The 17,476-nt window shown below is 36.9% G+C and overlaps 1 protein-coding gene across 2 annotated transcripts; it reads right to left on the bottom strand.

The window, feature by feature from the left end:
- Positions 1–408: 408 nt before the first annotated feature.
- On the bottom strand, positions 409–15,188 carry LOC112511141 (protein MICRORCHIDIA 6-like). 2 transcript variants are annotated; one of them, XM_025116610.1, is made up of 20 exons: positions 14,947–15,188; positions 11,537–11,904; positions 10,048–10,122; positions 9,899–9,933; positions 8,713–8,791; positions 8,510–8,599; positions 8,340–8,415; positions 7,564–7,642; positions 7,202–7,336; positions 5,807–5,905; positions 5,600–5,701; positions 5,114–5,260; positions 4,048–4,140; positions 3,890–3,941; positions 3,691–3,802; positions 3,433–3,614; positions 2,283–2,380; positions 2,102–2,169; positions 1,556–1,598; positions 409–690 (listed from the first exon to the last, which is right to left on the bottom strand). In XM_025116610.1, exons 1-20 carry the CDS (start codon positions 14,967–14,969, stop codon positions 562–564), a joined length of 2,085 nt encoding a protein of 694 aa, XP_024972378.1. In that variant the 5' UTR covers positions 14,970–15,188; the 3' UTR covers positions 409–561. The 2 variants fall into 2 exon arrangements, with proteins under 2 accessions (XP_024972378.1, XP_024972379.1); XM_025116611.1 differs by lacking the exon at positions 5,807–5,905.
- Between the last annotated feature and the right edge of the window lie 2,288 nt (positions 15,189–17,476).

Raw genomic sequence — 17,476 nt, 5'->3', positions numbered from 1 at the left:
CAAAACAAATATTGTCCCGGTTTGAATGAAAATCAAGGAGAGACAAGATTGATAAATTACTAAACTACTCATGTCAAATTAAAACTCTTAACTAAATCTTCTAGAATTCCTCCACCGAGGAAAGTTGACTTGCAAATCCACCAGAGGACAAAAAATAGCACGACATAGTGTCCCGTTTGTCCCTATTCATCATGAATAATGAACGTGAATTTTCTACAACATTCAGGATGAATGAAACACCATTCACGATAAATATATAGGACACATGGCAGGCTCTCCTTTGCCCCTTGTTCACAACGGAAGTTAAATTTGCAAATGAACCTACCCCTGCCTTCACCAGCCTACCTCGTTCTAGCCTGTCTAGTCCCGTCTGCTTACCAAACAGAGTTTGAAGTAATTAACCCATCTTGCAACCACTAAGAACGAAAAAACGATTTCACATCGGTTGTCAAAAGTTAGATTGTGCACCTCCTATGTTTACATTTACAGCTGCACCTACAGTTAGATTCTAATGTCAAACTCCATTAATATTAGTTTATATATACACACACACATATATATTCATGGAAGGAGAGAGTTGTATAGATGTGTGTTAGTTTCTCCTTCAACTTTCTCCAGAAGCTTTAACTCTGCCAACAAAGCAGCATATTCTTTCTGAGCCTCTCCTAACTCTGCTTTAAGCTCCATCACCTGCCAATCCAATAAGTATATAACATGAATCAGATGCATTTATGTTGCCAATAAATAATATGGTTTCAAGGGTCAATGGCCCAATGGTATCTGAGTTACTGGTAGATCAGATAAGTCATGCGACCAATAATATGGTTTTAATGTTTGATCATAGAATCCATTTATGACGGCTGTTTTGAGACCAATTATCCCCAGATAATGTATAAAAACCAGAATTATGGTGTGAATACGTACGATCTTAGGTTACTTCAATTTGGTCCGATATCGGGCACCAACAGTGGTTGACATTGACGAGATGGGTAAGAGTGAGATAGGCATATGAAATAATTGTGCAAGGCATTAGGGCTTTAATTTGACATGGATATTTTAATAATTTATCAATCTTATTCCATTTCTGATTATTGTTTCCACCTATTTTGGTGCATTTTTGTCCACTCAGTCCTGCCTTGTCCCAATCTAAACGTCGCACCTAACGTGGAACAAGAAATCATTGTTTAGTCATGTCCCACATACCACACGCACTTATAAATTGTCTAACAGGTTCATATTTCACCCAACCCAATATTTCATAAGAAAAAAAAAAACAAACGAACATAGATAGGGTCTTGGGGGTGAAATATATGCAGACCTGCCATGCCCTCGGTCCCAATGTGGGAAAAAACTTGGGACTGATTTGGGCCTGGTCTTGCCGGGACCGGGACCAGGACCAGGACCAGTTCTAGGGTCCTAGGGACAGGGCTTTGAACATGGAGAACCGGCCAGGTGTTTTTGGTTGGGACCGGTTACAAAGGGAAAATCTCGGACCAGGACCAATTTGCAAAAAGAAAACACTAGGGCAAAAATGAATTAGGATTGTCAAACTAACCTTGAGATTAAGTTCTTCCTCCACCCTCTTGAACTCCAAGCATCTGAAAGATACAACAAATATACTATTAACCAACTAGACCAGAATCACATTATCGATCACAAACTTGTTCATAAACAGCATTTGGTTTCTCTGTTGCTCTCCATCCGTAAAACTGTAGAGATGCACAAATAAGCCAAGCCCAAAGCCTGTCCCGAAAAAGCCCGGACCTACTAAGCCCGAAGCCAAGCCCAGGCCAGGCCTCAAGGCCTGATGATGTGAAATTTTGGCCGCAAGCCCGGGCCTAGGTCTGGCTCGAAAAAGGCCAGCCTGGAAAAGCACGGTTAATTCTGAAAAGCCCAATGGGACCCCTTTTCAACCCCAAAGCCCAGTCTAGCCCGAACTGGACCTAAAAAATCCTGGACCTTTTCTCCTTTGAAAACGGGCTTTGAAAGCCCGGGGCCCAAAAATTCCAGGCCTTATGCATCTGTACGTAAAAGAACACAAATTTATGATCAACTTTGCAGGAACAACAAAAACTACAAGCAATCTATAACGAATACTCACTGCTCTTGGAGCTTCTTGTTTTTTTGTAACATCATTCTCTTCTTTTCAGTTTGTGCACTATCAGGAGGCTACAAGCAAAGAACACAATGTCAACAAAATCTTACATATATATATATATATACACACACACACACACACATAGTTATAGAGATAAATTTTCTAACTTCAAAAACTATATTACCGTATTTGCCCCGGTATCAGCTGCACTCGTCTTTGTCATTTGGGACTTTGATTGGAAATCATCAGGTTGATCAGGTAATTTCCTCTTCAAATTTGACCCTGATTAATCAAACATAACACAATAACCTTAGCAAGTAGGAGTTTTCGCAGTCTGTTTTGGGTGGTTTAACCCCCTACACCATAAACCAAACCACAATGGCGGTTTGGAAAAAATTTCAAACCGAGCAGTTTGGCAACTAGTGAGCAAACAAGTTAAACCAGACCACAAAAAAGGCAGTCTAGTCTGACCCGGTTTAAGCAATTTGGGCCTGTTATGGGCTTTAAACTAACACTTAACATCAACCTCTAAATAAAATTTCTACCAATATAACATTATTAAAAAAATTTAACATTTTCGTCCCTGTGGTTTGTTAATAATCTCAATTTTTGTCCCTGTTGTTTAGGAATTGCATTTTTCGTCCCCATGGTTTGTAATTTATTGCTATTTTCGTCCCTGGACTAATTCCTACTTTAAGTACAAGGGACTAAAACAATAAAGAATTTTAAACTACAGGGATCGAAACAACAATAAATTGCAACTCATAAGGACAAAAATAGCAATGGATTACAAACCATAGGGGCGAAAACCGCAATTTCTAAACTACGGGGACGAAAATCGCAATTTATCACAAACCATTGGGGCAAAAAAACTTAATTTACTCAAAAATCAATACAAAATTACAAAAGAAACATCTATCTCTAAAATTAAAGAAACATTGAATAAGTTGAAAAAAAAGTTAAACAAATCCACCAGCAATAGTTGGAATTTTGGACAAACATTGAGCAAGTTGAAGAATGATTTGGAATTTTGGATTTTGATTTTAGATGGATTTCAAAATTTTGCCGATTTAGGGAAAGCAGACAATTGAAAAGTGAAAACTAAAACTTATTGTCTTGGACGGATTTTTTTTTAATTGAACCATAAAAGTTGAGCCTACAACATGAAAACTATATATAATAAATACATATTTGGACCGCCAGACCACCAAAAAAGATACTTGTTTTGACCGGTTTGAGCGGTCCGACAGTTCTTTTGAGCACCCATGTCAGCAAGAATATGACAGAAACAGAAGATGTGAAAATCAAACTTTACGAGTTTATTGACTTCTTACCCTGAGAGAAATTTGCATTAAGAGCAACCCTGCTGTTAACTACAGTGATTATTGGTGGTCCATTTCTTTTCTCAATAGTGGGATTTCTCGAGGCTACAGGTGGTTGTGTAGAAGTAGATGAAGCTAATGGCGGTCGAGCTTTTTTAGGGATCTGATATCCAATTAATCCACAATGACAATCCCTACAAATATCGGAAAGAAGTCCGCTTTCAATCAGAAGTTGCATTATAATTTGGCATGAAAAAATAAACGACTCACCAATACTCGAATGTCATATCCTTTAATCGTGCTACAAGCTTTTGAAAAACGTTAGTTTTTTCAAAATCTTGTTTACTGTGAGTAGGCTCGATGAAATTTGCTTCAAGAACACCTACAGAAAACGACAACAAAGTTAACAAAAACCCATCAATTGGTGGAACTGGCGCATTATGACAAGGTCAAAACGCTCCAAACTTACCAACAACACCTCGTCCTCTGCTGCTGGCCATATTAACAACAGGTAAAAATGGCTGAAAACGTACAATATAAACAAACGATATCAACCGTATTTAACTGTTTTAGATTTTCCCTTTCTCGACAATAATCAAATATGTAAAAATGAAGAACGGAAATTACCAATATCAAACGACCCTTGTGGTAGATGTTGAAACCATGGATATTCACATCCGGGGCCTCCTTCAGGAATCCTATCGTCGTAACCACACTGCCCTGAACTTGATCAAATCGAAAAGTACGATATCTCTCAGTTCCAGATGTTACAAGGAGGTTTTAATAGAAACAGCAAAAAGGTTTAAAGCATGGGAACAAATCTCAACTGTTAGATGGATTTGATCGAAGGGATGTGATTAACCGACATAACTTTCCCCTATACATAATATTAGCCAAACAAATTATACAAAAAGCGAGCATTTTATTCTCGTTAATTTGACATCCATATTGTTATACTTTTACATCTATTATCTAAGGGGCTGTTTACTTGCGGCTTAATTAGGCTTATTGGTCTACCTGGCTTATTCGCACAGCTCATTTGGGTTGTTTACTTACGGCTTATTCGCACAGCTCATTTGGGTTGTTTACTTACGGCTTATTCGCACAGCTCATTTGGGTTGTTTACTTACGGCTTATTCGCACACAACATGGCTTAGTCGCACAAATAGAAATGATGTGTTGTCCCCATTCAGCCACAAAAATGACACCCCTAACCCATTCAGCCCAGATGAGACACCCCATCATCGTCCTCTATAATTTTTGTTTTGATGTTCAAATAATTAATATTGAGGGGTAAATCGATCGTTTATGTTATTGAGACTGTCGGTTTAGATAAAAAGAAGTAAACAACAACACCCATTTATCCAGACAGACAAATTTATCCATACGGATAAGGTTGTCTGTGTGAATTAATCAGTCTGTATAGATTGTGAAGGTTTTTGTTTGAGGGTGCTTTTTCATAGATGAAAGGAGTGTGTTTATTAATTGGGAGGGACAGGTTTGGAAAAACTCGGCTTTCTTAATACAACACGCCCCCCTTAGAAACTTACTGAATAAGTCACTTTCTATATTATTAAGCCACTACCAATATATAGCTGACCAAATAAGCTGCGGGTCCCCCTTAAGCTCATTAAGCTACTAACAAAACAGGTCCTTAATCGTGTTAATAAAATAAAGAAGAATTTGTAATCACCTCGACGCAACCACTGCTATTAGGTTTATACAAGATAAATTCCGGGATCTTCAGATCTGTTGCAATATTGTAATAGAGAACAACTTTTCCGCGCAATACAATGCAGAAAGTATCGGGTAATTTCAAGTACAAGACGGATAAGTATGCCTGAAACACGGTGAGACCTAGAAAATTAAATAAAATCTTCATGGTATGGATATAATAGCATGTACTCCCTCCGTCTCAAAATAATCTCCACAAAGAAAAAGGCATACAGTTTTAGAAATGTGTAATTACTACACTTTTCAATTAACTAAACGATGATTTTACCCTTAATAATAGAGGAATTAATGAAGTTCTCCATCTTCATAATTAAGGGTAAAATTGGAAAGTTGTCACTTATTTTTGAAAGTGGGCACTATAACAGGAATAACTAAAATGAAAATGTGGATACTTATTTTGGGACAGAGGGAGGACACAAATAGATTAGTAAAAACCGAAACTTACTCGAAGAGAATACCGGAGGCGATTGGCAATGTGATTTTCACTTATTGCCTTAAGAGAATCATCTTTCGCTTTACCTTTTCCATCCCATCGAATACGAATATCCTGTGCAGCAAATTGTGTTACGACTCATGGGAATGACAGTAGTATATTCACAAAAAAAATATTGCAGGGAAAATCATGAGAATGAAAGAAGTTGAAAGTTGAAACCTCAGGATCTGAGTCAAAATCAAGCTCCATATTACCCTCACCATCGAGCCATAAATTGTAGATGATTATTTTCGTCCCATGAGAACCAACATCATCAAACTACACGGGATCATAAAAAGCTCATTATGTTCCACAAAAGTAATAGTTGATTTAGCATCTAGACCAATCAACTAGGACAAAGATGGACCTATTAAGAGGGGACCAGGCTCCCATGCACCCGCTCACTCGATTAATCCAAGAGAAAAAAAATTGGCGTCTGAAAAGTGACCCGCTTGATTTTGAGGGGTGCCATTAACTACTTTGAAACCAAGCTTATAACAGAAATTAAATGTAGGTGGGATGGTTGAATAGCACTTTATATGCAAGAGATCATGAGTTCAAAATTCAAATCTTATTTCAAGTAAATGGTTAATTTTTCACCCATTTTGATTTTTTTTACTTTTTCATGATTTATTTTCATTCTCAACGCCAATTCATCTTAAAAATCATCGCTTTTTATCTCATTTTCAAGGCAACATATATTTATTTTAAAGATCTAGATTCAAGATTGATTCCATTTGAAAGAATGTATTTTATTCCCCAAATCGACACAAATGTCTCTTCTCTGATCAAACCGTGTTGACTTTTCCCGCAAGTTAAACCGCGATTTTGCAGACCCACCTTAACGGTGTACCCACTCAGGAAAATTCTTAGGTCCACCACTAGGAGATGAATGTAGAGCAGTGGCAACAACAAAAAGCTCAATTTTAGACAGACGAAAGTGGAATATGGCCTGAAGGAAGGACGTACACTGTTAACATAAGATGATAATATGACTGGCCAAGAAATGCTTTTTTGAAGTATATTATATATATACGTCAAAACTCACCGGGGGCGGATTTAGGGAGGGAGAGGGTGTCCGTGCTACCGTTCTATCGTGCTGACGTAGTGGAAATTCTTTTAGGAGTCTTAAAGGTGCACCCGCTTTAAATTGTTGTGTGCTCCCAGTTCACAAAAAGTGGGTGCAGCCGAGCCTACTGGTAGTGTCACTGCAGTTGCAAGTTCAAATACCTTCGACTCTTTTCATTTTTTTCATGACAACAGTATATAAGAAAGAAAAAAACACTTGTATGTCAATTTATTAAACCGTATTTTTTATAATTAATCTTAGTTTTATTTTATATAGTGCTAATTATTTTGTGCCCCCGCATTTTTCCTGGATCCAAACTCGCACACTTCTCACCTTTGGTGAGACTTGAACCTTGACCTCCATGAAGGTTGGGATCATTTACCGTTAACCCAGATACCGCCAGGTCAATAACCCTTTGGTGGCCCAACAAATGTTAACAGATCAAAGAAGACGATGAAAGCAAATGAAGCAGATCCAGTCCAGATAGTGGCAATGGGGGCGCTTACTTGCTTTAGTAGCTCTTCTTCTGTTGAGTAAGGAGACCACTTCAGAAGCACAGATAGGTTGGTATTAGATTGTTCATGACTTTTCGATTGTAGCGACTCAAAAGAACCCGTCATAAAATTGAACTCATAATGGACCTGCGGTTCACGAGAGAAGCCAAAAATTCACATTTTATTAGAACGGGAACCATAGTCATTATAATCGAGGACCTAAATATGTCCGACAACGATATAAAAAACACAATGTAAATAGAAAAGGCCAATAAGGTTTCTATTTTCACAATCTACATTTTGTAGGCTTAAATGTGATGGCAGATAACCCTGGCAAAAAAAGAAAATATTAGGAGAACTTTAAATTTTCTCACCATCGGAACAACTATTCTGTCATAGCCTGATCGTGTCAAAAATGTATAAGATAAAAGGCCAATGCTTTGTGTCAATGTCCTGTCCACAAGAAACAACAAAATTGAAGATGAAAAAACGGAAAACAAAAACAAGGGATTAACTTCGACTGACAGAAAGGACACTAGATTGACGGGCATGCCGAATCTAAATGCCAAGTTATATCTAAAGTTGACTATCCAAACATTCTTCGGAACTATGTTGGAGAATGGGAAAAAAAGGTTAAGCATTAGAGTGCAATCCATGGCGGTTTTCTACCAGAAAACGGTAAGGAGGTTAACAACTGTTAGAAAAATTATGGGTTTCGTGACATATAAGTGGCTGTTTGGTTCATTGAATTGAAAGGATTTCAAGGGAATTGGAATGGTCAATTACTTTGACCAAATTCCAATTCCTTTGTTTGGTTCACATATTGAAAATGTAGGAATCCTCTGAATTCCATGGAATTCCGTCGATTAAAGATTTCACCATTTCATGGGATATCCCAAAGATTTCAATTCCTTTAACAATTACATTTCAATTCCATCCAACCAAAGGCATGATCAAATTCCACTGCAATTCCTTCAAAGTCAAACTCCTTCGATGAAATCCAATTCCACCGAATTCCATTCTACGAACCAAACGCCCCCTTAAGATGAATCAAACTTGTAAAATATTTTGGACCGTGAGAGAACACTTCCTGAAAATATTTCGACCCTATTAATGCCTCAGGTTTCATGAGTCTACTTTGGGACAATACCTGTCCACAAAGTTGCGGCTGAAAACTATGGCATCTCCTCCAAGCCTAATAGAACTGGTTTTAAAGCCGTTCCCATCTGAAATTTTAACAAAGCAACCGATTAAAATGAAGAAGAAACAAAAAAGACAAAGGACAACAACTTTGGCACAATAAGAGGACAACGTTCATACACTTTCCAATTGCAGATTTTGACTTTTTATCTGAAAACCCAAAACTCAAACATCGGCGCATTGCTTCTGGATCCATCCCAGCCCCATCATCTGCTTCGAATCATCACACATTTATTGATATTTTTATAAGAATTGCAATATGGGAAATAGGAAATCCTAAAACACAATTGAATAGTTGTTTAGGAGTAGACATAATACATTACCTTGAATTAACAATGATGGACTTCCATTTCTCGGGTTTGAGGTCTTATCTACGACTACATATGTGGCTCCATTTTGTATCTATCGGGTGAAGCATGCAAGAGTATGAAGTAAGTATGCAGAAGCATAGGACATAGTACAAGTCAAAAAAGGACAAACGCCATAGTCAATTAGTAATCGATGCAGACAAACAAATAAAATGGTGCAGGAATTTTGTGGAAAATAACAAGTTTTTAGGCCTAAAACCAGAAACTCTAGGGTCATTTAGACTTCACAGTAAGATAAAATACACACGTAATTATAGGTAAACTAGAATAAAAAGAATGACCCAAATCGTAATGAAAAGGATTACATACTTATGTTGGACAAATTCTACTTCCTTATTAATATGAACTCTTTTCCTTTTGTTAAGCCGGGGATCTTCACGGAAACAACCTTTCTACTCCTTGGGATAGAGGCAGAGATAGACCTAGAATTTTTTTCCAAACGGTGGCACCATTTGTCTATAAGAAACAAATATAGGGATATTTTTCACAAAATCATCATTGGTCTGTTGGTTAGATCATTGCTTTTCATATGTGAGGTCATGTGTTCAAGTCTTCTATTGCAAAAAAAATTTAGAAACATGATAAATCTGAAATTAAAAGCTAAAAACTAAAAAAATGACACTAAATGGATTCGAACTCGGATCTGGGGTGGAAGAAAACCCTTGCAAACCAACTCTGTCAAGGGAAACTTGTGTCCTCGTTATATTTTAAAAATATATACGGTGGCACACAAAATATTGATACGATGGCACTTTTCACGACCTTATAATTTTTCACACTACGACGGAGGAATAAAGTAGTGGCCCGTGATAACACATGCGCAACCAGGGTCCGTCCCTGGATAGAGAAAATGTTTGCGTACATCTTGGCCCCATTTACTGGATATATTTGTTTGATCATTTTATTTCGTTATACGATATACTAACTCGATGTAAAATTATGTAAATATCAAATGCATTGAATATAAAAGGATATCAAGTAAGAACTAGTTTGAAAAAAAAAAATCGATGTAGCTACATAAAGAAACAAGGTAATGCTAGCCAAAGAAAATAAACAAATACGCAATAAGGATGTTAATGATGAAAAGGAATTAAAAAAACTTCTTGTAGAAAATTCAACAAGAAATGGTTAAAATGACTACCTCGTCCACAGCATTATCAAGAAGCTCGGCAATGGCTGCATATAAAAGATAACAAATAGATTATGTGTTAAATATGTGCAAAATTACAACTCGGTATAGCACTATAAGCAAATAGACAAAAAAAAAAAACAAGGTGAAGCTCAACATACCACCAAAGGCCCATTTGTGTGAAGTGGCATTTGAATGAAGAAACTTCGGGTGTATATGTAGATAACTTGAACCAGCTGTCGGTTACAAGTTATTAGAAATTTATACGAAATGCAGCAAAAAATGCGCTTGAATATATTAACAGCAAAGTATTTATCGATGCTAGCAAGCACAAGCTAAGAATTGGGTATATCCAAAATTTCAAGATGTACCAATAACTAATAAGATCTTTGGTTCCCCTTTAAGCCAAGCATCCAACAAATCTTTAATCATTAAATTGGGATTCAATTATATACGGTTGGGTTCACGTGACAATGAAAGTTATGGTGAGAAGGGTAAGAAGGGATGTCCACCCTTAGATCAATCCTAATTGAAGAGAAACACTAGATCAACACTAATGAGATGCACAGGATAAATTCCCTTCTAAAGCTCAATTCATGGGTTGGTAACTTGGTTTGGGAATAAAGTGATCAAGGGTCCAAATCCCTTCTTACACTTCTCACCTTGACTCTATTCTTACACGATCCTTCGTCTTCAATTATATCAGTATAAAGGTCTTGGACATGTGATTAAGATCTTCATATACTTGCAACCATAGTTGTTAAAAGTGTGCCTAGGTTTTGAGGCTCATAAGGCTCAAGGTCTTGGGCTTTCTTAAAGTCGAGGCTAGGCGTATTCACGAGGCTCACTAAGGCCCTGCGCCTTGACTAAGCCGCCTTGTGGGCCTAGGCACGCCTCATAAAGAGTTATTAAATACCAAGTCAAACCCCGATGTTAAATTAAGTTTTCTCATTTCTTATCTCCTAGACTTCTTAAAAAAAGAGTTATTAAATAGATGATATAAGTCAAACCTTAATACTTAATACCCAGTTCTTATAACTTCAAGCCTCTTTCTCTGTAAATACCCAGACCTTAAAACTTCTCCCTCATGGCTCACGCTTTAAACCCTTCTCCCTTCTATCTCTCGCACTACTGCAGGGTTGCTGCATTGCACTGGAGTACTTGCTACATATTTTAGTTGTCTATAATTGTGTGTATATATTGTTTTTTGTAAGATGCACCTCACATTCTTGAGGCCCATGCCTCCGCCTAGGCCCAGGACCCCTTTGCGCCCAAGTGCGCCTTGAGCCTTTTAACAACTTTGCATGCAACACATGCACTAGACCAAAGACCCTTTGGCATAGTGGTATCTGAGCCTTTGACCTCCCAGGAGGTCAGGGGTTCAAACCTCACCAAAGATGAGGAGGGCATGTGAGTTTATTTGTTGCATTTGTCGTATATAAATATTATATACTTAAAAAACACATGCACCAAAAAGAAACAACCATAAATCAAAGGTTCATTGGTCCAACGGTACCCGAGTTACTTGTAGAACCCAACCTCCCAGGAGGTCAAGCAGTGGGCGTGAGCATTTTCCGTATATAAATATTGTATACTTCAAAAAAAGACAACCGTGCGAAAAATCATGCCATTGCTTTGATAGTGAAATACCATGATTTTTGGGCACACGAGTTAAATCCTCATTATAGATCCCAGCTTTCCAAAATTGGCGACAAATGGGCGCTGCCGATATTGACGATGTAGAACAAGGGTCTGAATCACCAACTTGTGATTGCTCCTGATCCAATATGCAAGTGCCACTTTGACCCGTACTTGAGGCACTAAGGCTCCGATTCTTTTCAGATTCGTGTGTTCTTCCTTGAGCAGTGGACCATCTATGCAAGGTCACGTCAGGAAGATACTGATTTTGCTCACTTGTTATCCCAACTGAATTTAGTTCTAATTTAACCGCTCTTGTATCCACTTCTCCGGGACTATAATCACCGCATAATTCAAACATGTCCAAATTGTTGCAATAACTGAAAAGCATTCAATGTATTCAGAACTGTGTTAGTATCTTATGTGAATTGGAAGCCACGAGAGCTGAGAACTTTTAACGGAAAAATTAATATTTTCAAGGAGCACGCATTCCAAAGAACAGCATAACAGAGAAACTACGATCCAACCAAAGTACAAAGAAAGCCTGACAAAAAGAACGGATTTCAACCTAAATTTCACCTTGAACCCACAATGTTGAAAATATCTAGAATGCCCCTTATATATATAAGGGAAAACTTGAATAGTTCTATTAATACTTCTACAAAAAGGAGAACCCCTTTCTGTAGAGGTTGTTTCTTTGCTTAGAGAACAAGAAACATAACCTAAACTTGAAAATCGAGATAGACCACTATATGCTCATTATTCAAAAATATTTTATCACAACTCTTTAACATGTTTTGACAAGGATAATTGTAGATCTAAACAATTAATTATTTGGACATTGAATGGCCCTTTTAATAATCTCACTGTGTACTGCTTCGTACTCCCATATCATTTTCCTCCACATGGGACAACACACACATGAGCTTTATAAAGATTTAATTTAAGTAGGGACGAATAAAGAACCATTCTACCACCAAAAAAGTGATTCACATGACATTTTACATGAATACAATCATTATTCATTAGTAGCAAATTTGCCTGGATGAAGGATTCAAAGGTGTTGAAGACTTGAACATTTCATTTGAAAATTTAAAATCTACAATCTCAAACTTGGGTAGCTCCACAAAATCTGCTAACATTTTAATATTATTCTTCATTGGCATTGGCTTGGAATTTAAAATCATCTCCTTGACAAGATTAGAGGAGGATGATGAAGAAACAAGGACTTTGGACCTGTTGTTGGAAGTCCACCACTTGAGTTCAAAAACAATGTTTTCTAGGTTAAGTGCACTACTTATTGCCTTCCCTTATCGTTGGCAGTTCTTCAGCATTCCCACCAATAGGACCAAGTTCTTACAGTCTACATGCTATCTACTTCACCTGCTTCTCGTCCACCAAAAGCTAAAAAAAATAAACTTGGATTTAAGATTCAAACGATCGTTCTCGTTATAGACCTACAGTTAGAAATGCTTATGCTTGGATCCATCTTATATCCACATTGATAACCAATTAATAATCAGTGTTCAAATTATCAAGAACTCATTTAGCTCATACGTTCTTATCCATCGTTACCATAGAATTTTGTTATGAGTGTTTTAGATAACCAGGAATGGAGTTACCCCTTCAACGTAATACACTTTGGAACTACTAGTAACATGTTTGATCTTTCTCTTGATTTATAGAGTGAATTGCTCAAAACTTTTAGTTGCGGAGTGTTCTGGTTGGTCATTTTTTTATGTTAGGGTGAAAACATGTTTTTTCATTGTACAACACTTTACTATGCATGTAGGAATTGAAACAAAATTTTTCTGCTAATGATGGAATGTGAGAATGTTAGAGTTCCATGAGTTCTTATTAATTGAGCACCGGTAAGTAATTGGTTATCAATGTGGATAGAAGATGGATCCAATCATAGGTGATTAACCTACCAATTAGAGGAAGATTGTAAAAGGCGGAGTTCAAGTATTTCTAACTCATCGACCGAGGCATATGTTAAAGCATGATCAGCTGTAATGGGAATGATGCATCTTAAATCCAAAAAAAGTCGTAGCTTTCGGCGGCTGAGAAAGATGTGTAGTTGGTAGCATTTAGCCTATAGGAACTTTGTCCTTCTTGACAAGATTAGGAGAGCCAAATGAAGAAACTAGAACTTCAAACCAAAAGTTGGAGGTCCACCACTTGAGTTTAGAAACAATGTTTTCTAGGTTCACCATGTAACTTGTTGGCTTCCCTTATTGTTGGCAATTCTTCTACATTTTCACCGATAGGACCGAGTTCCTGTAACCTAAATGCTACCAACTTCACCTGCTTTTCATCCATAAAAAGGTAGGAAATTTTTTGGTTTTAGGATGCAAACAATCATCCCTGTTATAATTGTTCATGCTTTAGGATCTCCCTCGGTTCATGGGGTTCGAAATATATGAACCATGTCCTTTACAATTTTCTTCTAATTGGTAGTGCAACCATCTATGCTTGGATCCATCTTCGATCCATATCGATAACCAATTATTTACTCGTGCTCAAATTTTCAAGAACTCATTAAGCTCTAACATTCTCACCTTCCATCATTACAAGAGAATTTTGTTTGGACTCCTTCAAAGATAGAGTAAAGTGTTGTACAATGAATGAACATGTCTTCAACCCAAAGAATGAGCAATTCACCTGATAGATGAAGAAAAAGATCTAACAAGTTTACTAGTAGTTCTAACGGGTGTTACGTTGAAGAGAAAACTTCTTTCATAGTTATCTAAAACTCCAAAAAATGGAAAGGGGCTAAGGAAACAAGAAAATAACGGTACTCTTGGGAATAAGAAAAATATCCAGTACATACTCTTGATCCTAGGACGTTATATCTTGATTTAACATGTGCTAAAAAGAAAAATTCTAGAGCACTCCTACAATATTCTTCAAAATCTTCATGGATGTCGATCTCACTGTCATCTACCATTTGGTGTAATTGGTTTTGGTTAAGCTAAAATATGGTATAGGAAGTGCAAATAGTACACTTGTATAAGCTAATTTAAACCCAAGACAGACAAATGGCAGGGGCAAGAGGACCGCACCCCTTGGGCCGATCACCGAAGATAAATGTTCATTCTGATTTTGACGTTTAACACATTGAGGTGGTGGATTTTACCCTACCATTTTTTTTTTCCAAATGCAGAATGCAAATGGGGAAAGTGAGTTTTTTCCATGGCTTAAACCTACATTTTCCCCAAGAACAATTGAAAGATTGACTTAAATAGAAAAATAAAAAAGGGCACAATTGAAACAGCACATTGATACGATCTTAAGACTGTTAATACATAATATAACCCTCAATTAACAGTGACAAATAACTCGTATATTAGAATAAGAAGAAAAGGCAAAATCACTGATCGAAAACGGGAATAAATGCATGAATTAAGAAACAAACGCACCAGTTTTCTCTATTTAATGACATAAAATTATGTAGCAAACACTTCGTCTTGTCGACAAGCAAATAAGAGCAGAAGAAATAGCGAATCACGGCAGTTATAAAAGGAGGGTTTTAGAGATCAAAGAGAATTTTGATTCTGTGGAGGCATGCAACAATAATGAAAGATGGAAGTGTGAATAACAGGCCGCCGGCGATAGGGGAATGAGGTGGACGGTGGGGGAAACGACGGCCGGTTCATAAATACGAATACGACGGTTGAAGAGAGAGAGAGAGAGAGAGAGTACGGCGGGAAGAAAGCTTCGTCGATCGGTAGAGGGCACAACGAAAATCGAAGCCGAGGTGACAGAAATTCATATATTTATAAAGTTACAAAATAGCCCCTATACTATTTTTAAATTGTTATATTGGCCCCTATACTATTTTTAAATTGTTATATTGACCCTTAAGTGCTTTTTGGTTCATGGAATCCATGGGATGATCGATTTCTTTGTTTGGTTAAATTTTTTGAAATGGATGAAATCCTTTGAAATTCATCATTCATTGACATAAGTGAAGGAATTGCATTTCATCATTTACATCAAACTTAACCAACATCGTTCACCACTGTCCTCATCACGACCATTCTACTACTGTCACTGTCACGCTTCCACCCCTAACCCTTGTCAAGTGTCAATCGCCACCCACCACTGGCCACTATGCTGATATTGTCGTCGTCACGACTACCACCTTACCCTCCTCAAACAAAGATGGAGATTCCAATTCTTTTGAGAGATTTCATTCCAATTCCTACCAACGAAACATCTGGTCAAATTTCATTCTAATTCCTTTAAAGTCAAATTCCTTCGATGAATTCCAATTTCACCAAATTCCATTATGTGAATCAAACGCCTCCTTTTTTTACTTTTTTTCTCTTGTCAAAGTCCAGCAAATTTCATTCTAATGACTTTAAAGTCAAATTCCTTCGATGGATTACAGTTCCACCAAACTTCATTCTATGAATCAAACGCCTCCTTTTTGACATTTTTCTCCCAAAATAAAAGTTATAATGTTGTAGACAAATGTCCTACAACAAGAGGGGTATTTGGTTGGAAGTAACACTGGGTTTGGTTGAATACATAGTTGCTATTGTCGTCGTCACGACTACCACCTTACCCTCCCCAAACAAAGATGGAGATTCCAATTCTTTGGACATTTTTCTACACTTCAACTATGTATTCAACCAAACAACATCAATGCAATCAACGGTCTCAATTCTATTCTTCAGTGTTCCCATTTTTAATTCTAATTTTCTCATTTTCTAAATGAACCAAACGCTCTCTGAGTTACACACATACACACCATTATCATCATGGGGAGTATTCATGTACCTATTCTTCTGACACTATTTCATGTGTCACAATGGACTTTTGGCTTGCCATATCACGTCTTTAGCTGTATGGCAAGCATCAAAGACAGCTCGTCATGTAGCTCATGCGTCCATTTAACTGATATGTTTGATCATAGATTTTCAGATAGGCTGACAATTATTTAAAGCACCAACCTGGTATAAATCCATGTCTCAACCTCACTTGTAAAGGATTTATATGTATCCGTGATTTAAAATTTTGAGTTTCCTACATATCGTCTTGTTCTATCAATCATATTTTTCATCTTTTTCTATTGACCGACATCTGTATATATTGATGTTATATGCAAGCAACCAGATGGACATATGCGTCGTCTTACACCCCCAGTCTAATATATTGATACATATTGACCCGTTACAAAAAAATGTGAACTGCATTCTAGTGAAACTGCGTTAAAAGCAATAAAGCTTTATGAATTATACCAACCCGACATAAATCGTAAACAAACCCCTTAGATATCTAAAAACCTTCGATCTTTTACTCTTTTATATCCCCTTAGAATACCTATCGGAAGGGAAGAAATACGGATGAGTCAAACGCTCAGTACGATACATAACATATACAAATAATGAAATCAAATACCAAATACAAAAAAACGCGCGTTAGTTAAACAACATATACATACTACATACTAAAGGATTTACGTCTGATAATGGATCAAGAATAAAATTGAATGGATTTAGAATCGATTTTATACAAATTTTCAAAAGTTGTTCCCTATTTTCATCTAGTGTCATACCAATTTCAAAAACTCCTGAACAAAAACCAGGGTACGATCGGCTCACAGAGATTTGCAGTACAGATCTCAATGATTTCAAAAACCTGTTATTACACCTCACAACAGTAAACGAGTGATCCATTATGATTTTTACAACATTATGAAATTTTCGAGATTACAGATTACGAATTCTATATCAGGGTTTCCTCTAACTCGTTGGATCGTGCATGGAACGCAAGAAACACTCATAACGAATAACTAATCGAATCAGACATTATATCAAAAAACGTAAATACAGATTATACAATGAACCGAATAAATATGAATCAGAAGAGATAACAAGAAACACATACCTTTGATTTGCCCACTAAGACCTTATCAAAATATTGCACAAATGGTTATCTTTG

The sequence above is a fragment of the Cynara cardunculus genome, assembly GCF_001531365.2.
Source record: "Cynara cardunculus var. scolymus isolate 2C chromosome LG 4, CcrdV1, whole genome shotgun sequence".
Lineage (NCBI taxonomy): Eukaryota > Viridiplantae > Streptophyta > Magnoliopsida > Asterales > Asteraceae > Cynara > Cynara cardunculus.
The sequence above is the reverse complement of the archived record's forward strand: the minus strand, read 5'-3'. Positions and strand labels throughout refer to the sequence as shown.